At 40.1% G+C, this 15,537-nt stretch overlaps 2 protein-coding genes across 7 annotated transcripts; one reads left to right on the top strand and one right to left on the bottom strand.

The window, feature by feature from the left end:
- Positions 1-1,658: 1,658 nt before the first annotated feature.
- Positions 1,659-7,967, bottom strand: ciroz (ciliated left-right organizer protein containing ZP-N domains). Its single transcript, XM_030423241.1, has 11 exons — positions 7,764-7,967; positions 7,603-7,685; positions 7,424-7,525; positions 7,211-7,335; positions 6,979-7,122; positions 6,839-6,877; positions 6,551-6,688; positions 6,376-6,460; positions 5,262-5,458; positions 5,039-5,156; positions 1,659-2,752 (listed from the first exon to the last, which is right to left on the bottom strand). Exons 1-11 carry the CDS (start codon positions 7,799-7,801, stop codon positions 2,277-2,279), a joined length of 1,545 nt encoding a protein of 514 aa, XP_030279101.1. The 5' UTR covers positions 7,802-7,967; the 3' UTR covers positions 1,659-2,276.
- A 935-nt stretch (positions 7,968-8,902) lies between these two features.
- tardbpa (TAR DNA binding protein a) lies at positions 8,903-14,508 on the top strand. 6 transcript variants are annotated; one of them, XM_030423248.1, is made up of 7 exons: positions 8,903-9,695; positions 11,124-11,287; positions 11,407-11,547; positions 11,871-12,041; positions 12,119-12,203; positions 13,007-13,153; positions 13,886-14,508. In XM_030423248.1, exons 1-6 carry the CDS (start codon positions 9,455-9,457, stop codon positions 13,099-13,101), a joined length of 897 nt encoding a protein of 298 aa, XP_030279108.1. In that variant the 5' UTR covers positions 8,903-9,454; the 3' UTR covers positions 13,102-13,153; positions 13,886-14,508. The 6 variants fall into 6 exon arrangements, with proteins under 6 accessions (XP_030279108.1, XP_030279106.1, XP_030279104.1 ...); XM_030423246.1 differs by having other exon boundaries at positions 8,903-9,704; XM_030423244.1 differs by having other exon boundaries at positions 12,119-13,153.
- Positions 14,509-15,537: the final 1,029 nt, after the last annotated feature.

Below are 15,537 nucleotides of genomic sequence, written 5' to 3'. Positions count from 1 at the left end.
CACATCTGCTACTGTGCAACGCAACCGTGGTTACATGCGTGGTTGACCCATGATTCTGTAATTACCCGCCGAGCGAGATGAAGAGGCCCTGCAAACCACTCAAAGCCACACAAAGCCTTCCTCCCTCCCCCTCTTCCTCCCCTGCGTCTCTCCAGTGGCATGAAATCCCGTCTGCCTCGCCAAAACATGGTGCTGAGAGCCGGGAGCCGGAGAGCAGAGGATGCTGAAGTGGCATTTAATGACCCAAAGTTGTCCACAATAGTAATTTTGACTTCATTTCGGTGTCATTAAATCGCCAGTCAGTTAATGACACTCTCCTTCTATTACATTGGATCAAATGTGGTTATTCTCAGACGAGTTGAGATGAGATGCACTTATCAAATTTCCTGATCTGATCTGATTGCTTGTTTGCGGTCACATGGCACTAAGCTGCTCAGATTGTCGGAAGGCCTCGTTGTCTGACCACTTCGGCACTGAACAAAAAGTAGAAATGTTTCATTTTTGCAGCATCACGGTGGTTTCTGCAGGGAGATCTAATCAGGAGTCCCCGAGAGAACTTACAGTAAATGTCTCCGCAGATGGTTCCTTGTTCAAAAAATGATGTCAACCTCACACAACGGCGCCTGTCAGGCAACAGGGATTAGTCACAGGTGGTAAATTCAGTTGCAGGTGACAGTTAAGAAAAATACTTCTAGTATGATTCTGAGTCATTTCTCCAAAGCTCTTGTGTTTGTTTGAAATCCTGGAAGTCCACATTATTTCCTTTTCACAGCAAACTCAAAGCGGCCAATCAAGACAGGACTTGTTTATAATAATCATGAGTGATTATGAGCAATAACAATGAAGACCATATATGGATCACTTCACAGAAGCAGTGTGTGTGTGGGTGGGGGGTGTAGGGGGGGTTGGGTGCCACCATGCTTAGCATCTCCCAGATGTGCAAACCATATGCTCTGACTGAAATTAAAACAAAAAAGAAACAGTGAAACATGAAAGGGATTTTTAACTTTGTAAAGACAGTTAACAGTCGGTACAGATAGGGTAATGACCGACAGAGGCCACATGAAAGAGCCGGGGATGTTGGCGTGCTTTTTGCACCACTTATTCCATTTCCTGCTCATAAGTTCACTGAGCAGATGGGGACCAAAGGCACAAGGAAGTTTAGATTTTCTGCCCCACAGCCCATTGTATATGATGCATGTAACTGCGTAACACTGCGCTGTTATCATTTACAGACGCTTTGGTGCATACCAGGAGGTCACAATAACAGAGGTGAAAAAAAAGGGGGGGGGGGGGGGGGGGGGGGCGAGGGGACAAAACTGAAACATCTTCAGTCATTTTAGTCAAAAAGATCTGAGTCATATCTGCGATTCTTTATGGAATACAGTTAATAATTTCATTTTCAAAGATGTTGATTAACTATACTAGCAAAAATGACAGTCCCAAACTTCTCTTTCTGGCTAATTTTTCATTGCTCATTGCATTGCAGTTTATGATCACATTCTGTCCACATGACGAACTATGACAAAAAAAAATAAACAATAAAAAGCTAAGAAAATAAAAAACAACAAAAAAAAAAAAATGTTACTACAGCAAAAATGTGTAAGAGTGGTTAATTTGAGCATCTGCAGACAGGCTGCCGACCCATCTCGAGGGTTTGCTGAAAACACATTCAACAGTGCCCTCTCTTGCTGGTTCAGTGTACTGCAGTAAAGTGGCACCACAACAGCTCAAATGAGGTTCAGAGTCAGAAAATGAATTTATGTTTTAAACAGAAGAAGGAAAATGCATTTGTCCAGCCTCAGTCTCCACCTTAGAAGCATAAAACTCTTAAAAGTCTCAAATTCCTCACTGACAAGCAGACAGTCACTGAAACTCAGGTTTCTTTGGACGGTGGCATCGGCTGTAACAACTGCAGGCTCTTCTCTACGTCAGCCTGTTGTGCCGCTCGGATGGAGACGTGTTTATTTAACGCCTGCCTAGTCTGTGTCTGGATAATGTCCGCCCCGAGGCACCGGCTGGCAGAGGTCTGGCTGTATTTCTGCTTGTATTATCAACCTTCACAGCGCTGACTGCCCACAGCATCACCTTTAAAGACTGCAAACAGACACTGATGCAACACGCGACACCAAAAGAAGTGAATCAAAAGGCCTTACAGCATTGTGCTGTCACTACACCAAAACTGCATTTGAAGTCTAGTGTGACTTTTAAAAGACAAAACGAAGAAAATTACCTTTAATGATCATATATTTTTATCATATGTTTTTGTCAGCTTTCTATTTGCCCCACATCCACTTCAGTCCCTTCAGCTCCTCTTTATCCATTGTGTTGAATTGTTGATACTCTTGATCAGGTGGATCCGCTCTGAGGAAAGATGCCTCTGATGACTCATTGAATCCTCGCTCTGAGGAAGCATCTGTGGTTTCATTTAGAAAATCAGAAAAGCTTGTGTCGGTTGTATTAATGAAAGTAATGTTGTTGGAAGACAAATTTCCACTTTGACTCTTTGACGTCTCATCAGTGTGGAGATCAAAACTGTGAGTCTCCATTTGTGTGGGAGATGATTTAGTTGTGGAAAACTCTGCAGTCCTCTCTTTGAGTGGAGCCGTCTCGTTTAGTTTCCCTGCAGGTGCCGTGGCGCGGTCCAACGTCAGCTGTTCTGTAGTTAAATTCTCATGGTTAGAGTTTAGCGTGGACAGGACTGTGGTGTTTGGACCAGGAGAGGATGTGATGTGTGGCGCAGCGGGCCTGGCTGTAGAGGTACGAATGCATGATTTTAGTGAAGGTGACATTAGTAACATCCGAAAGCAATACTTATATTCTAACATTTTTATTTAGATATTTGATTTGATGATAATAATGTGGATTTTGTGCACAATTTAACAAACTACCTCCATAACAACACTTAAGAATTTAGTGTTGTTAACCTCCGCACTACGTCACACATTTCCGTGCAGTAACACCATAAGCTAGTACATTCTTTTGTTACTGTGCAGGATGAAGTGTGTGCAGAGTTTGACACTAGAAGGCTGTTTTCACGTTCATGTGATGAAGGGGGAAAAGCTTGTTTCATTTTACCTTCAGCCCCTGGCAGACTGCTCAAACAAATCCAAACAAAACAGTTGAGCACACTAAACAGGTCAAAGAGTTGACTTCAAATGACCTCAAGTTGAGAATGAAGTGAATATCTAGCAAGATATAGAGACACTCCTTGTACTATTGTGTTTAAAAATGGCAAGATGTGGCACTGTTTAGCTTGGTTGGTACAGAGTACAAGTACATGTACAGAGGCTTTGTCCTCGCTGTGGGGTTTGAGTCCCAGCCTGGGGTCCTTTGCTGGATGTCACTCCCACACTCTCTCATCCCGTTTCCTGTCATCTCTTGAGCTGAACTATCAATAAAGCCATATAAAGGCCAAAAAATACTTAGAAAAAAAGGGGGGGGCAAGACATCTTCAAATGTGAAATATCTTTATCTATCTATCGTTTTTTATATTTGTCGTGAGAAGACAGATCTGGTTTTGTATCTTCTCTAAAAGTAGTATGGTACAGCAGGCTGTCTGAAGAGGTGACACCACCTATAAGGTGTCAAAATTGACTGCATCTCTCAAGGTAAGCGACTGATGGTCACTTTAAGGGTTTTGGCAACAGGTGAGTGCAAATTAGGCTGGCTTAATTAGATCTAGGGGTCCATATGGTAAAAAAGGTCACATTTCAATTATTTTGATAGATATTACAATGCAATATGATTCAAGATTCCTGGGAATCACAATTTGTCTTAAAAGTAATCATTAAATATCTTAAAAACTCACAATACACATGTTCAATATGCTATTATTCATTCTAATATAGTCTTATTAATGTTAATAGTTATCTTATTAGGACTTAGACACTCAAGGCACACCAAACAAACATCTGTGTTTGTAAGAGAATGTTTGATGGATGTGCCATGACTAAATAACTAACTAAGTTCCATACGAGCTGACTTTGTGACACCACAACTAGCTTGGAAGCCAGTCTTGATCCAGTATGTAACTTACACACATACTTACAAGTGAAATGTGGAAACCTCCAGTGCACAGACACTGAGAATGGGCTCTACAGGGAAGTAGGAAACATCTTATGTCCAGCAGTTAAACTTCCGAAATGGACAAATGTTTTCATATGCGTGGATTCTGTATTTTTTTATTTTCTATTTCTTTTGTTTATTTATTTTTTTAATAATGGGATGGGGTAGATGTTATTTTAAGAATCCTAAAATACCATAACTTTTTAATGGAAAAGCCATATCAGACCCAAATAATTATTTAATTCAGAGTATTTTCAGGTGTCTGTTGGGGATGCATAACACAAAAATGTGAACATGTATATATTATTGTGACTAAGAATTGTAATTGCAAGCAAAATGTTTTTGATGGTATAGTTGATAATGAGATAAAGAATAGAGATAAAGAAGAGATAAGATAAGAAGAAAAGTCAATAATAATAGATACAAGCTGATCAAGTTACTGTTCAAATGCAAATATATTAGCATCTTAAGATTCAGTCTTGTTCTACTCTATTTTAGGTTTTAGTCTTTCACTACTTATGAATCATATGTATATTTTGTATGTAATAAAGTAGTAGCAGTAGTTTGTAGCAGCTCTTTTTGACAATTTTAACAGAAAAACATACCAATGAGACATTACATCAAATGGAAAACAAAAGAAAGACAAAAAAAGAGAAAAATTAACAAATAAAATGAATAAATGTGTATACATATGAATATGTTGTCATTTTACTTTAGTGTTATTTCTGTTGCCTTTCTTTTATTTGATCTTATTCTGTTTTCTTCTCCTGAGTCACTTTTGTCTGAACTTTTATCTCACTTTAAATTGTCAGAGAGGTGCCACATAAAGTTAAATGATTGGTTGACTGAGCAGCAAACAGAAGTGCCCGGTGTGACTACAGTAAAAGCCTCTCAATGGCTAGTGGTCAAAATATCCTCCAATAATTAATCACCACTTTAGTTTTACTGTGTTCATCAGCAACACACTCACCTGTGCATGGCAGTGTGTTCTCCATGGTCCAGTGCATTTTGTGATTTGTCTCTTTGAAGGTGAGCACAACATCCACCCTGTAGAACGGCTGCAGGAGTTGTTTGCTGTCTGCGCAGGCCTGTAAAACAAACCCGGCTTAGACATCCGACGCTGTAATGACTCCTTATAGGAAGAGTCAGCCAGTACATACATTTACTGTAAGACCTGTTGTTTCAGCACTAACCTTGGTCTGGAGTATCTGGGCTGTGGGGATGATCAGTGTCACAAACTCACTGGTCTCGTGCACAGTGAGGTCATCTGTCTGTTTGACCGACACGTTACTGACTGTCAGTGCATCGTTGTCGTGGCTGCCTCGTTTGGTCAGACCCATGTGTCGTTTGAAAATGTGCAGCACCGTCTCCTCTGCTGTGGACGTGCTCACTGAAATTTACATCAGGGATTAAATGTGTTATCAGTTGTGAGAACGCTTACTTACAATGTTGATGATTTTTAATGAAGTGGTCTTTATTTGACAAATCAAGTTATTTGCTACTTTTCAGATTAGATTAGATGGTCTGTATTGCCCATAAATTCAGGTCAGCACGATACTAATAGACACAACAATAAATAACACGACCATAAATGATTAGGTTAAGCGTTTATATCATAAAACATATGACCATCGTGTAAAATACGATTTTCATCTTCAGTGCATAATAAACGATCTAACGACCCTAACAAGGCTTTGCTCTCTCTTTAGGTCCAGTAGCTGCTGACATCATAATTCATTGTTAATAAACGCTAATAATAAGATATGTATTCATTCTAATAAAGCAACAAAAATGTTAATCAGAAGAGAAATGTCTTCATTGACTGAATTTTTAATGTCTAAACAAACTAAATAAACAAACTCTATTTGTTTTCATGACTGAATAAGATGAATATAAAAACCTTCTTGTTTATATTTAGCGGACCCCGCCATTAGCTGTCTAGCTTCAAGCCTTATTTAATTTTTGTTGAGTTTGAATTTCTTTTTAAAGTAATGTAATTTGATTACTTTTTATTACTTTTGGATTACCTCAATACCGAACATATGCAAATGACATAATACAAAAGTGTGTATTTGGTTTCGCTCAAAGCCAGAGTGTGTGCGTAGTTATGGACTGGTGTGTCATTCATTATTCCTAAATTGTATTCCTGTGAGTAATCCTCTTTTTATTGAATGTATCTATAATCTAACTACATCTGTTTTTTCTGTACCTTCACCGAAATACACTTTTATATATATATATATATATATAGTATTTATTTATCAATCATTATTATCGTTATCAAAGTAATCTCTTCTTGGCACCCACCTTTTGGACATGTGGCTTCCATACTGTAGGCATACTGACCGCTGACCAGCTTCAAGGCCAAGAATTCCCCTTCAGTTTCCATCACCTGCGTCAACCAAAGACATTGAGTATTTGCTGTAATGCTCCTGTAGATCACTAGGTGGCAGTGTGCTGCGTGAGCTGTGAGGCCTCTTACTTTGACGGGGCTCAAGACCTCCCTCCTCCTGCCTTGAACTGTGATGTCTGGTCCCCTCATGTCAGTGTTCATCTGGATCAGGCTGGCATCCTCCAGAGCTACAATGAGGTGATCGCTCAGAGACAGAGACCAATGCAACTGTAACACACAACCAAACGTGCATCAACGGACAGATTCACCTCTTCTGGTTCTATCTCTTGGCCAAACATATGCACAAAGATATTGGTTTAGATTTAAAGTGCAATCACATTTTGAAAGGCTGATTTTAGGATTGATTTCAATCAGTACCTCATTATCCCAGCTGTCATAGGGAACTGGTCTGGTCACCTACAGATGCACACAAATCTTATCAGAATAAGCAAAATACTTGGCTAAAACAATTAAAAAAAAAAAACACCTACAGTACACATGATGAAGTCAGCTGTTACCTGGATATAGTCTGGGTCGCAATGAATCTGCTCTCTGCTGAGCAGCACAGGAACCATGGGACACGTCATCAATAAAGTGCGAGGTCTGCCTCCAAATCGGTTAATCCTCCTCACCAGATTCAGTGGCAGGACATGGTAGCCATGCTGAACAATCAATGTACAACCAAGGGGTTATCACCACCAAGCTCAGCTACAAAAGTCAGTATGAATGGATAGTTCTTGAGTGATGTACCTGTTGCTGAACAAAACATCCAGTGTAGCTGACTCTAAAAATAAAGTTTTCGTCAGGGTCTTTGTGCAGTGAGAATCCACAGGCAGTCAGCTGGAGGTTTAGGTGATCCAGAGATGCAAGGTTGGCTTTTAGAAATCAAAGGGCGAATTCAGAAGACACATACTTACATATTTAATCTCAATATTGTTCCTCTTTGGTGTCATGAATAATTACCTTGGATCTGCAAGGCCCCAGACAGCCAGATTCCCAACCCTTCAATCCTCGCGCTGTGGATCCACATCTCCATGTATTCAGTAAAACATGTCACATCTCCTTCTGAAAATGCAAACGTATTCTCAAATTACGTGACTCTACCCTTAACAATTGCATACCATTAGAAAATTAAGGTTTACCTGATAATTTTGCAGTATGGGTATCAGTCCATTCTCGTTTCTGAATGGAAAACACATCCCTTAAGACTAAACCCTGTAAAACACTGTAGAACAGAGATAGAACTGAGCTTATATTTTGAAGAAAGTACTATTCAGCCTATGTACAACATTATGGTACTCACATAGTTTTAAGCAGGATGCCAAATCTTATCTTCTCCATGCCACTTCCGCTGAAACACCCACTAGCAGTCGAACCCCAGCCTATTTGTAGATGAGTGGGCAGATGTCACGGGGGAGGGAAAATAAAACAGGTGCGTTTGCTTTGACATGTGAAAGGCAAGTGACAAAAAAAACACAAAGAATGGTCACTGTCTTCAGCATGTGTGAAAAACAGGTTCTAAGTCAGTTGTAGAGAGAGCGTATTATGAATGAAAAAACAAACTGAATAAAGAAGCTGTTCTCAGAGGAAAATAAGGTCCCTAGAACAATGTTTGAAGTAAGGAAGGTGGCGGCCGGGGTCACATATAAACAAGTGAAAAAGTATGAAATTGTGTTCTCCTTTAAGCTCAATTTGTGTATTCAGTCATGTTCATTTAGTTTGTTTGGGTATACAATTCTGTTAGTGCCATTAAAATCTAACTTTTGACACAGAGTTGAATCTATACGTCTTGTTATAAGGTTGATAACAAAACCAGGTTATCTCTAAGCATTAATACAGTTTAATCTAGTAAAGGCAGGAAAGTTTATGTGGGATACAAGTCACTGCTAATATCATAACATTGTTCTGGGCTTGAAGTATCTTTGGCTACACAGACTGGCCTCTTAATACTGGTGAGTCAGGTTTTACACTTTTACAAAGATGATTTTAAACCTATTACACATATCACCATCATATTGCATCATAATATGCTTTTGTATGTTGTCTGAACATGTAAAGCCATTTTTGAACCAAAAAGCCACAAAGATAAAACAAAACATGTTTTTTCACATGACACTGATCGCAACGCGTTAAATATGTGATATTTTTCAATAGAATTTCTCAGTGCGCACCTTTTGTTTGGGCTTTTAAGGTGATTCTTTATGGTTCGAATTCAAAGGGTGAATCACAAGCTTTTAACTTTGCCCCTGACAAGTTATAAAACGCGGCAAGGTCAATACGCTTCACCACGTAGCGTTTAAACCATGTGTATAACGATTTAAAACGACAACTGGTGATCTGAAGTCAAACTATTCACTGAATGTTGTTATTTTTAACTTTGGCATCCCTACAAAAATGAACAGTGTGCCCTCCCAACCAGATGATGTCATCTCTCCAAGATCCGCAGCCATTTTGTTAGCTAGCCTGAGGTTACAGAGGTTAGCCGCGTACCGCTGCAAGTATTCACTGTGGGCTGACCATTTCGTACTTTAATTTCATCGAATAAGATACCTTGTCGATGTTGTCATTTGCGAGCAGTTTTCGCACATACGCACGTAGACAAAGGGAAGACTCGTGTTTTTGTTGACAGTAAACGCAGCGGGAAACTGGATGGTCATTCATTTTTCAAGCGGTCTGGAGTTTGCTAGCTTGTTAGCTAGCTAGCTGGCTAACTTGTTTACGCGTGCTGTCCGCGTAGAAGAACATTCAACTTAGAGTATTAATGGCCGCAAGCTATTAAATGATAGAGAGTTGTGGAGTGAGCGTTAGCCCTTCGCACAGTGTGTCTATCTGCGTTTGACTGCTATTGCATTTCAGTCGCGTCACTAAGCTAACAGAAGTAAACTTCGGCAGAGATCGACGCCGCGAACCCGTGTGCATCACAAAGGTGTTTAGTGGGAACTTGAGCTCCATCAGCTGATTCCACTTGGCCCAGAGCTCAGCCATTCGGACACCATGTCGGAGTTGTACATTCGTGTGGCTGAGGATGAAAACGAGGAGCCCATGGAAATCCCATCTGAGGACGACGGCACTGTTTTGCTGTCATCAGTAGCGGCTCAGTTTCCAGGGGCGTGCGGGCTGCGGTACAGGAACCCAGAGTCCCAGTGCATGAGGGGGGTCCGGCTTCTGGAGGGGGTCCTGCATGCACCCGAGAACGACTGGGGAAACTTGGTCTATGTTGTCAATTACCCCAAAGGTGAGGCAGGTGATTGTGTCGTTCAGATGTCCCTCTTATCTTCACTGTGTGTTATATGATCAGAAGTATGTGGTAACCTGTAAAGCTAATGCTACCTGATACAAAAGCCCTGCAATACATCCGACCTACATCAATGTTGTAATGTCAGGTTTTTCCCTTTGTTTTGTCTTTAGGTGTTGATTTAGCCTATTATTCTGTCATTATGTTCCTCCTGTAGAACACAGGAGTGTTTGTAATAGTACAGTACTCAGAATTAGTCATGAATATTGGGATATTTAAGTGTTTTTTTGTGTGACATATTTGAATATTGATTTTGTGTTTTGGGAATGTTTTTGGTCCCTAAAAATAATGCAACATATTTCACGTGACTTTTCATCCATGCACATGCATATATGCACCCATATCCCAATATCCCTAACTAATTGTGAGTAGTTGTAACTCTACAAGTTAGTAGTAAACTCACTGTTACTATCAATGTGGTCAAATTATTTAGAACATCTCTGTGTGGTGTAATGCAATTCAATAGAACCACAAACTACAGCAACTACTGATTATTGTCTTTCTGCACATTAGTTTTTGGATTCATCGTTTGGTCTATCAAATTTCAGAAAATTGTGAGAAATATCCTTCCCAGTTTCTCAAAGACCAAGGAGGTTAAATGTCTTTGTTTTGAGTCCAAAACAGGAAGAATCCATAGTGAACATGATATAAAACAGAATCAGGAGGTCTTCAACAGTATTTTATAACATATTTTTCAGGGGAAAATTACTTTACAATTAATTGATTATCAAATTAGTTACTTTTCTGGTGATTAACTAAACAATAAGTCAATTCATTGTTGCAGCCCTACTACCTACTAAGTTCCTCGTTGTATTGGACTGCCATCATTTTACTGGATGTACCTAACATATTGGCGACAGAATCTGGCTCGATAGTTCAAACTTAGAGAAGTTTTAATGTGCCATCATGCAGTGATTCTTTGACAGTTACCATACAGTCTTCCTTGTGGTGACAGTAAAGGCCCTCCGCTGCTTTAATCTGACAATGCCCCTGTGTGTAAGTCAGGGTCTGCAAAAAGAAATGTTTTTTAAGTTTGGTATGAAAGATCTCGACTGGCCTGCACAGAGCCTTGACTCAAAAACTTTCGTGATGAGCAAGGCTTTATCCTCCAACATCAATGACTGTCTTCTCTAATGGTCTCATGGCTGGACGGGAGCAAATCCCTGTAGCCGAGTAGGAAGCTGTTATAGCCACATAGTAATGCACATGATTTTGGAGGGAGACAGCGTGATGTGAATTTGATGTTGTGTTCACACACTTTTGACTATTTATTGAATCATCACCAACAAACCCTAAGGAGTTCAGAGGGTCTGTGTTCATCTGTGCCTCTTTTTCCTGATGTAGCTCAATTCTATTTATTCTTCACAGATAACAAAAGGAAGATGGAGGAAATAGACGCTGCCTCAGCTGTGAAAATAAAAAGGGGCTTTCAGAAGACATCAGATCTCATTGTCCTCGGCCTGCCGTGGAAAACAACCGAACAAGACCTTAAAGATTATTTCACTACATTTGGGGAAGTCATCATGGTGCAGGTAGTAACCTCTCGTCTAGCTCTGAATATTTCTTTGTTGTTGTGTAAATAAGGATTTCTTGTTATGTTTCTGGTTTAGTTGAATGTATTGTTCATACATTTCATCCGTGTCCACTCCAGGTCAAGAGAGATGCAAAGACTGGCAACTCAAAAGGTTTTGGGTTTGTCCGGTTCACAGACTATGAGACGCAAACCAAAGTGATCGCTCAGAGACACATGATAGATGGACGATGGTGTGACTGCAAACTTCCCAACTCAAAGGTATTTTGGGCTGGGGTATCAAACTCACAATATATTATTTTTTTTATTTTACATATTCACAATAAGTGAAATATCAAAATCGCAGGAGCGGTAAAGGTAAAATGTGTTACAGCATACTGTTATGAATTAAGAATTGTTCTGCTGACATTTTTGTTTGGTCTTGATCATAAATACTCAATTTCTTATTGAAAAAGGGAAAAAAAACTTGTTGATGTCACAAATGTTTATGTGAAGTTGGATAACTGTGTCTGAATTAATCAGAAACATTACTGAAACCTCATGTAGATTGTCTCATTTATTGCTGTGCCTCTTTGTCCTCTCAGGCGTGTCCTGATGAGCCCATGCGAAGCCGTAAAATCTTTGTTGGCCGCTGCACAGAGGACATGACAACTGATGAACTGAGGCAGTACTTCATGCAGTATGGCGAAGTCACTGATGTCTTTATCCCAAAACCTTTCCGGGCGTTTGCTTTTGTCACGTTTGCTGATGACCAGGTGAGAGTCACCATCAATAGTTTATTATTGATATTGTGATAATGAATGTAGTGATAATCTCCTCAATTCTTTTTCAGGTTGCCCAGGCCCTGTGTGGAGAGGACTTGATCATCAAGGGCGTCAGCGTGCACATCTCCAATGCTGAGCCCAAACACAATAATAGTAGGCAAATGATGGATCGTGGGCGGTTTGGGGCTGGTGGGTTCAGTCAGGGATATGGCAGTAATCGCGGAGGGCTAGGCAGTGGTAGCGGTGGGGTTAACTTTGGGGCTCTCGGCCTTAACCCGGCAATGGTGGCTGCTGCCCAGGCAGCACTGCAGAGCAGTTGGGGAATGATGGGCATGCTGGCTAACCAGCAGGGCCTGACCACGACGGCAGGCACAGCCACCACGACCCGAGACCAGACCTATAGCTCTGCCAGCACTAGTTACAGCAGCCCCAGTTCAGCTAGCCTCGGCTGGGCTGCAGGCACTAATACCGCCCCCAGCAGCGGCTTCAGCTCTGGCTTTGGCAACTCTATGGAGTCTAAATCTTCTAGTTGGGGAATGTAGATAGCTTTGGGTTGACCTTTTTTTTTGTTGCTAATAGGTTAATCTGGTAAGTATACCTACAGGGGGAACTGCTTATATCTTACGTTCCTATTATTTAAAGATACACTGCCTTTTATTTTGTTAAAGAGAAAATTTATACTTGCGTGTGACTGATTATGTAGTCATGCATTGAATGGGTGAAAAGTTTGTAAGTGGAAACTGCCACACTCCCTTGTTTTGTTTTGAGAAAATGTTACACTGTGCATGCAAGATAAATATTTATAAACATGCACGAGTATGTCGAGAGCCCCTTCAGCCACCTGTAAACTGGGCTTGATATAAGTATAGTATATGTGTATGCAGTTGATTGCATCTTTTTGTTTGTTTTTTGTTTGACGTCTTTTGGAAACGCCTTCATGAAAATCTCTTCTGCAGTTCACCAACTCTTTCCCCAATTCCCGGGAGGAAGCGCCTCATTGGCAGCAATGTTCGCCAGATCTCAGTATCAATTCCCCTCTTCCCATGTGTAAATGCTTTGTCATCAAAGAACACAGCTTCACTCTTCATATACTGTGTTAGACGGTGGGTGTTGTCTTTTTTTCCTCTCCCCTTTTTTTATGGATATAGAAATCGTGTCTGCTCTTGTTCGTTTTTTTTCGAGATCAATGAGTGGGATTGATGTTGGACCGAGTGAGAGTGAGCGAACGGGAGAGCAAGAAAGCACGTGTGAGAAGGACTGACTGTGCACATTTCTTTAAAACAGACAAATGCCTGCAAGAGTTGAGAAGAACTTGGCTTTTGTGCGAGTGTGAGAGGAAGAAGCAAGTACGAGTGTGTTCCTAATGGCCATCACAAGGACTCTTAATTGCTACTCGAGATCCCTATGGTCTCTGCTTTCACTCATCGTTTTCTATCAACTTTAATTCCTTAAAAACACAGTGAAATGTCAAGTGCTATGAGTATTTGTATTCTTTCGTAGCTTCTTCTTGCTGTCTGATTTGATGTGAATGCTTTGATGTGTCTGACTGTGTGCTTTATTTTTTCTCCTTGTTATCACCCTCTGTGTGTGAAAATGTGACTATGTGCTGAGGTCTGTCTGGGGGAAAACACTGAAAGTGTGTTGAAGTTTGCAAGTGAGCTCAGAGGTTGAAAGTTTGTGTTTGAAGTGGTTATGAATGCATTTTCTATGTTTTGTGAATCAAAGGGAAGTCTGAAATAAAACTGAATTTGACTAGGTATGATACACTCTTGACAGTGACTTTATTTTTGTCTTTACATTAATTGAACTGCCAACACTTTAATTCACATGTATAGGGACTTCGGACACGGACAGCCCAGGTTTTCGTCTGAATCCAGGTTGGAGTCAGTTACGGAGAAGCTGAAGACTTTGTTGGTGGGCCGGCACAAACCACAAACCAACAATGGAATTGCTGCGCGACTGCCTTAAATCCTGAAAAGGATCTTCGTCACCTCACTAGCAAGAAACCTCGGACCATCCCTTATTGAAATTTAGAGCGGACCGTACTAAATTGGGCTGAGGTATTTATTCATACCTACAAATGTCACAAATAGGACCAAAGTCTCACCTGCAGTTAGACACTGATCATACTTCTTTAAAAAAACAACTTGTGAAACAGAGCCTGCCTTAAATCTGAAACATGCATTTCTGTCAGTAACTGCTATATATTTTGTCCTCCATAAGTCAATGGAAGTATTCACTGGTCGGTTTCTTTTCAATGTGATCCATCAACTAGAATCAATAAGGCAGTGTGTGTTCTTGTAATTTTGTTTACTTTGACTGTAAAGTGGTTGGAATGTATAAGCTGAGTGGTTTTCAAAGGGACTTCAACGACTGAACATGCCAGCAGGAATTCACTTTTCTGTATTGAAATATTTTAGTATTGCAGTGTAAAATAAAAGTTTTGAGTTTTTCATCACCTGTTGTCTCTCTATGTAGATGAAATGTAGACTAAGTATTTCTCTGACTGGGCTCCACTTCTAGCGCTTATTACAGTTTTACCAACTACAATATTGTAATTTGAATCTCTGATTTGGTCTTTGGTCTAAAATGTGTTGATGCTTTTTGTGTCGATCCTGGCAGGTGTAATGTTTTGCCTGAGGGAGGTGCTAATGTGCCGTTTTGTAAGAAGCTGTGGGTAAGACTCCCAAGTTGTCTTTTATTTATAGACGTGTACCTAATAATAGTGGTTGTTTCCTCTGTGCTCGGGGAGATTTGCTTGCACACCAGTTGAGGACATCTGAGAATGTAAACGAAACCAGTTTATGGTAAGAACAGTCTTCCTGCAGAGACACCCTTGGGATGCCCAGTCAAAGGTTAAAGATGCTTGCAGAACATTTGCTTACAATGCAAACATGTAATCCATTCCTGCTGGATGTTATCAACCTAAGATTTAAAAAGTGTTTCAAAAAACACATCTTGAAAACTAACAAAGTAAGTCAGAAAACGTGATTTGAGTTCCTTGACCTTCTAGCAGAAGAGGTTTTCAGAATAGAGAAGTTTTTTAATCTTTGTTAATTGGAAAAAATTGGAAAATCTTTTTTTAATATGAAAAAGTAAAAAAGTAGTAATACTTCAAAACATCTGTACATTATTTTCTATTTTCAATCCTGTACTAAAGGGCCTCTGCTCTCCGTGTTTTAGATGTCTTCCTGCTCCAACACACCTGATTCATGATCAGCTCATTGAGTTCTGCTGAAGCCTTATAGGAGCCTTTCATTTGAATCTGGTTTGTCGGAGCAGCGGGCTGCAGGAACAAGACTACACCAAAATTAGACAAAACTTTGAAAATCTTGTGGTAAATTTGGTTATAACCTAATTTTTTTTATCTGAGTGGTGTAAGACAAGTCCTGTTAGTTTAATTTATTTGAAAATGAAATGTCATTTTAGTGAAAGAAAAGATTGTGCATATTTCTAAAATTATCAAAAATCTAATGGTCCTGAAAAT

Source organism: Sparus aurata, chromosome 7 (genome assembly GCF_900880675.1).
Source record: "Sparus aurata chromosome 7, fSpaAur1.1, whole genome shotgun sequence".
Taxonomy (NCBI): domain Eukaryota; kingdom Metazoa; phylum Chordata; class Actinopteri; order Spariformes; family Sparidae; genus Sparus; species Sparus aurata.
This window is presented reverse-complemented; position numbering and strand designations above follow the sequence as displayed.

Excerpts from the sequence above, each read along its gene's own strand:
- ciroz (XM_030423241.1), bottom strand. The coding sequence starts at position 7,801 with ATGGAGAAGATAAGATTTGGCATCCTGCTTAAAACTAT. Across the intron at positions 7,686-7,763 it reads GGCATCCTGCTTAAAACTAT|TGTTTTACAGGGTTTAGTCT; the intron begins GTGAGTACCATA and ends TCTGTTCTACAG. Across the intron at positions 6,689-6,838 it reads ATGACAGCTGGGATAATGAG|TTGCATTGGTCTCTGTCTCT; the intron begins GTACTGATTGAA and ends TGTGTGTTACAG.
- tardbpa (XM_030423242.1), top strand. The coding sequence starts at position 9,455 with ATGTCGGAGTTGTACATTCGTGTGGCTGAGGATGAAAACGAGGAGCCC. Across the intron at positions 9,705-11,123 it reads TTACCCCAAAGGTGAGGCAG|ATAACAAAAGGAAGATGGAG; the intron begins GTGATTGTGTCG and ends TATTCTTCACAG. Across the intron at positions 11,548-11,870 it reads GCAAACTTCCCAACTCAAAG|GCGTGTCCTGATGAGCCCAT; the intron begins GTATTTTGGGCT and ends TTGTCCTCTCAG.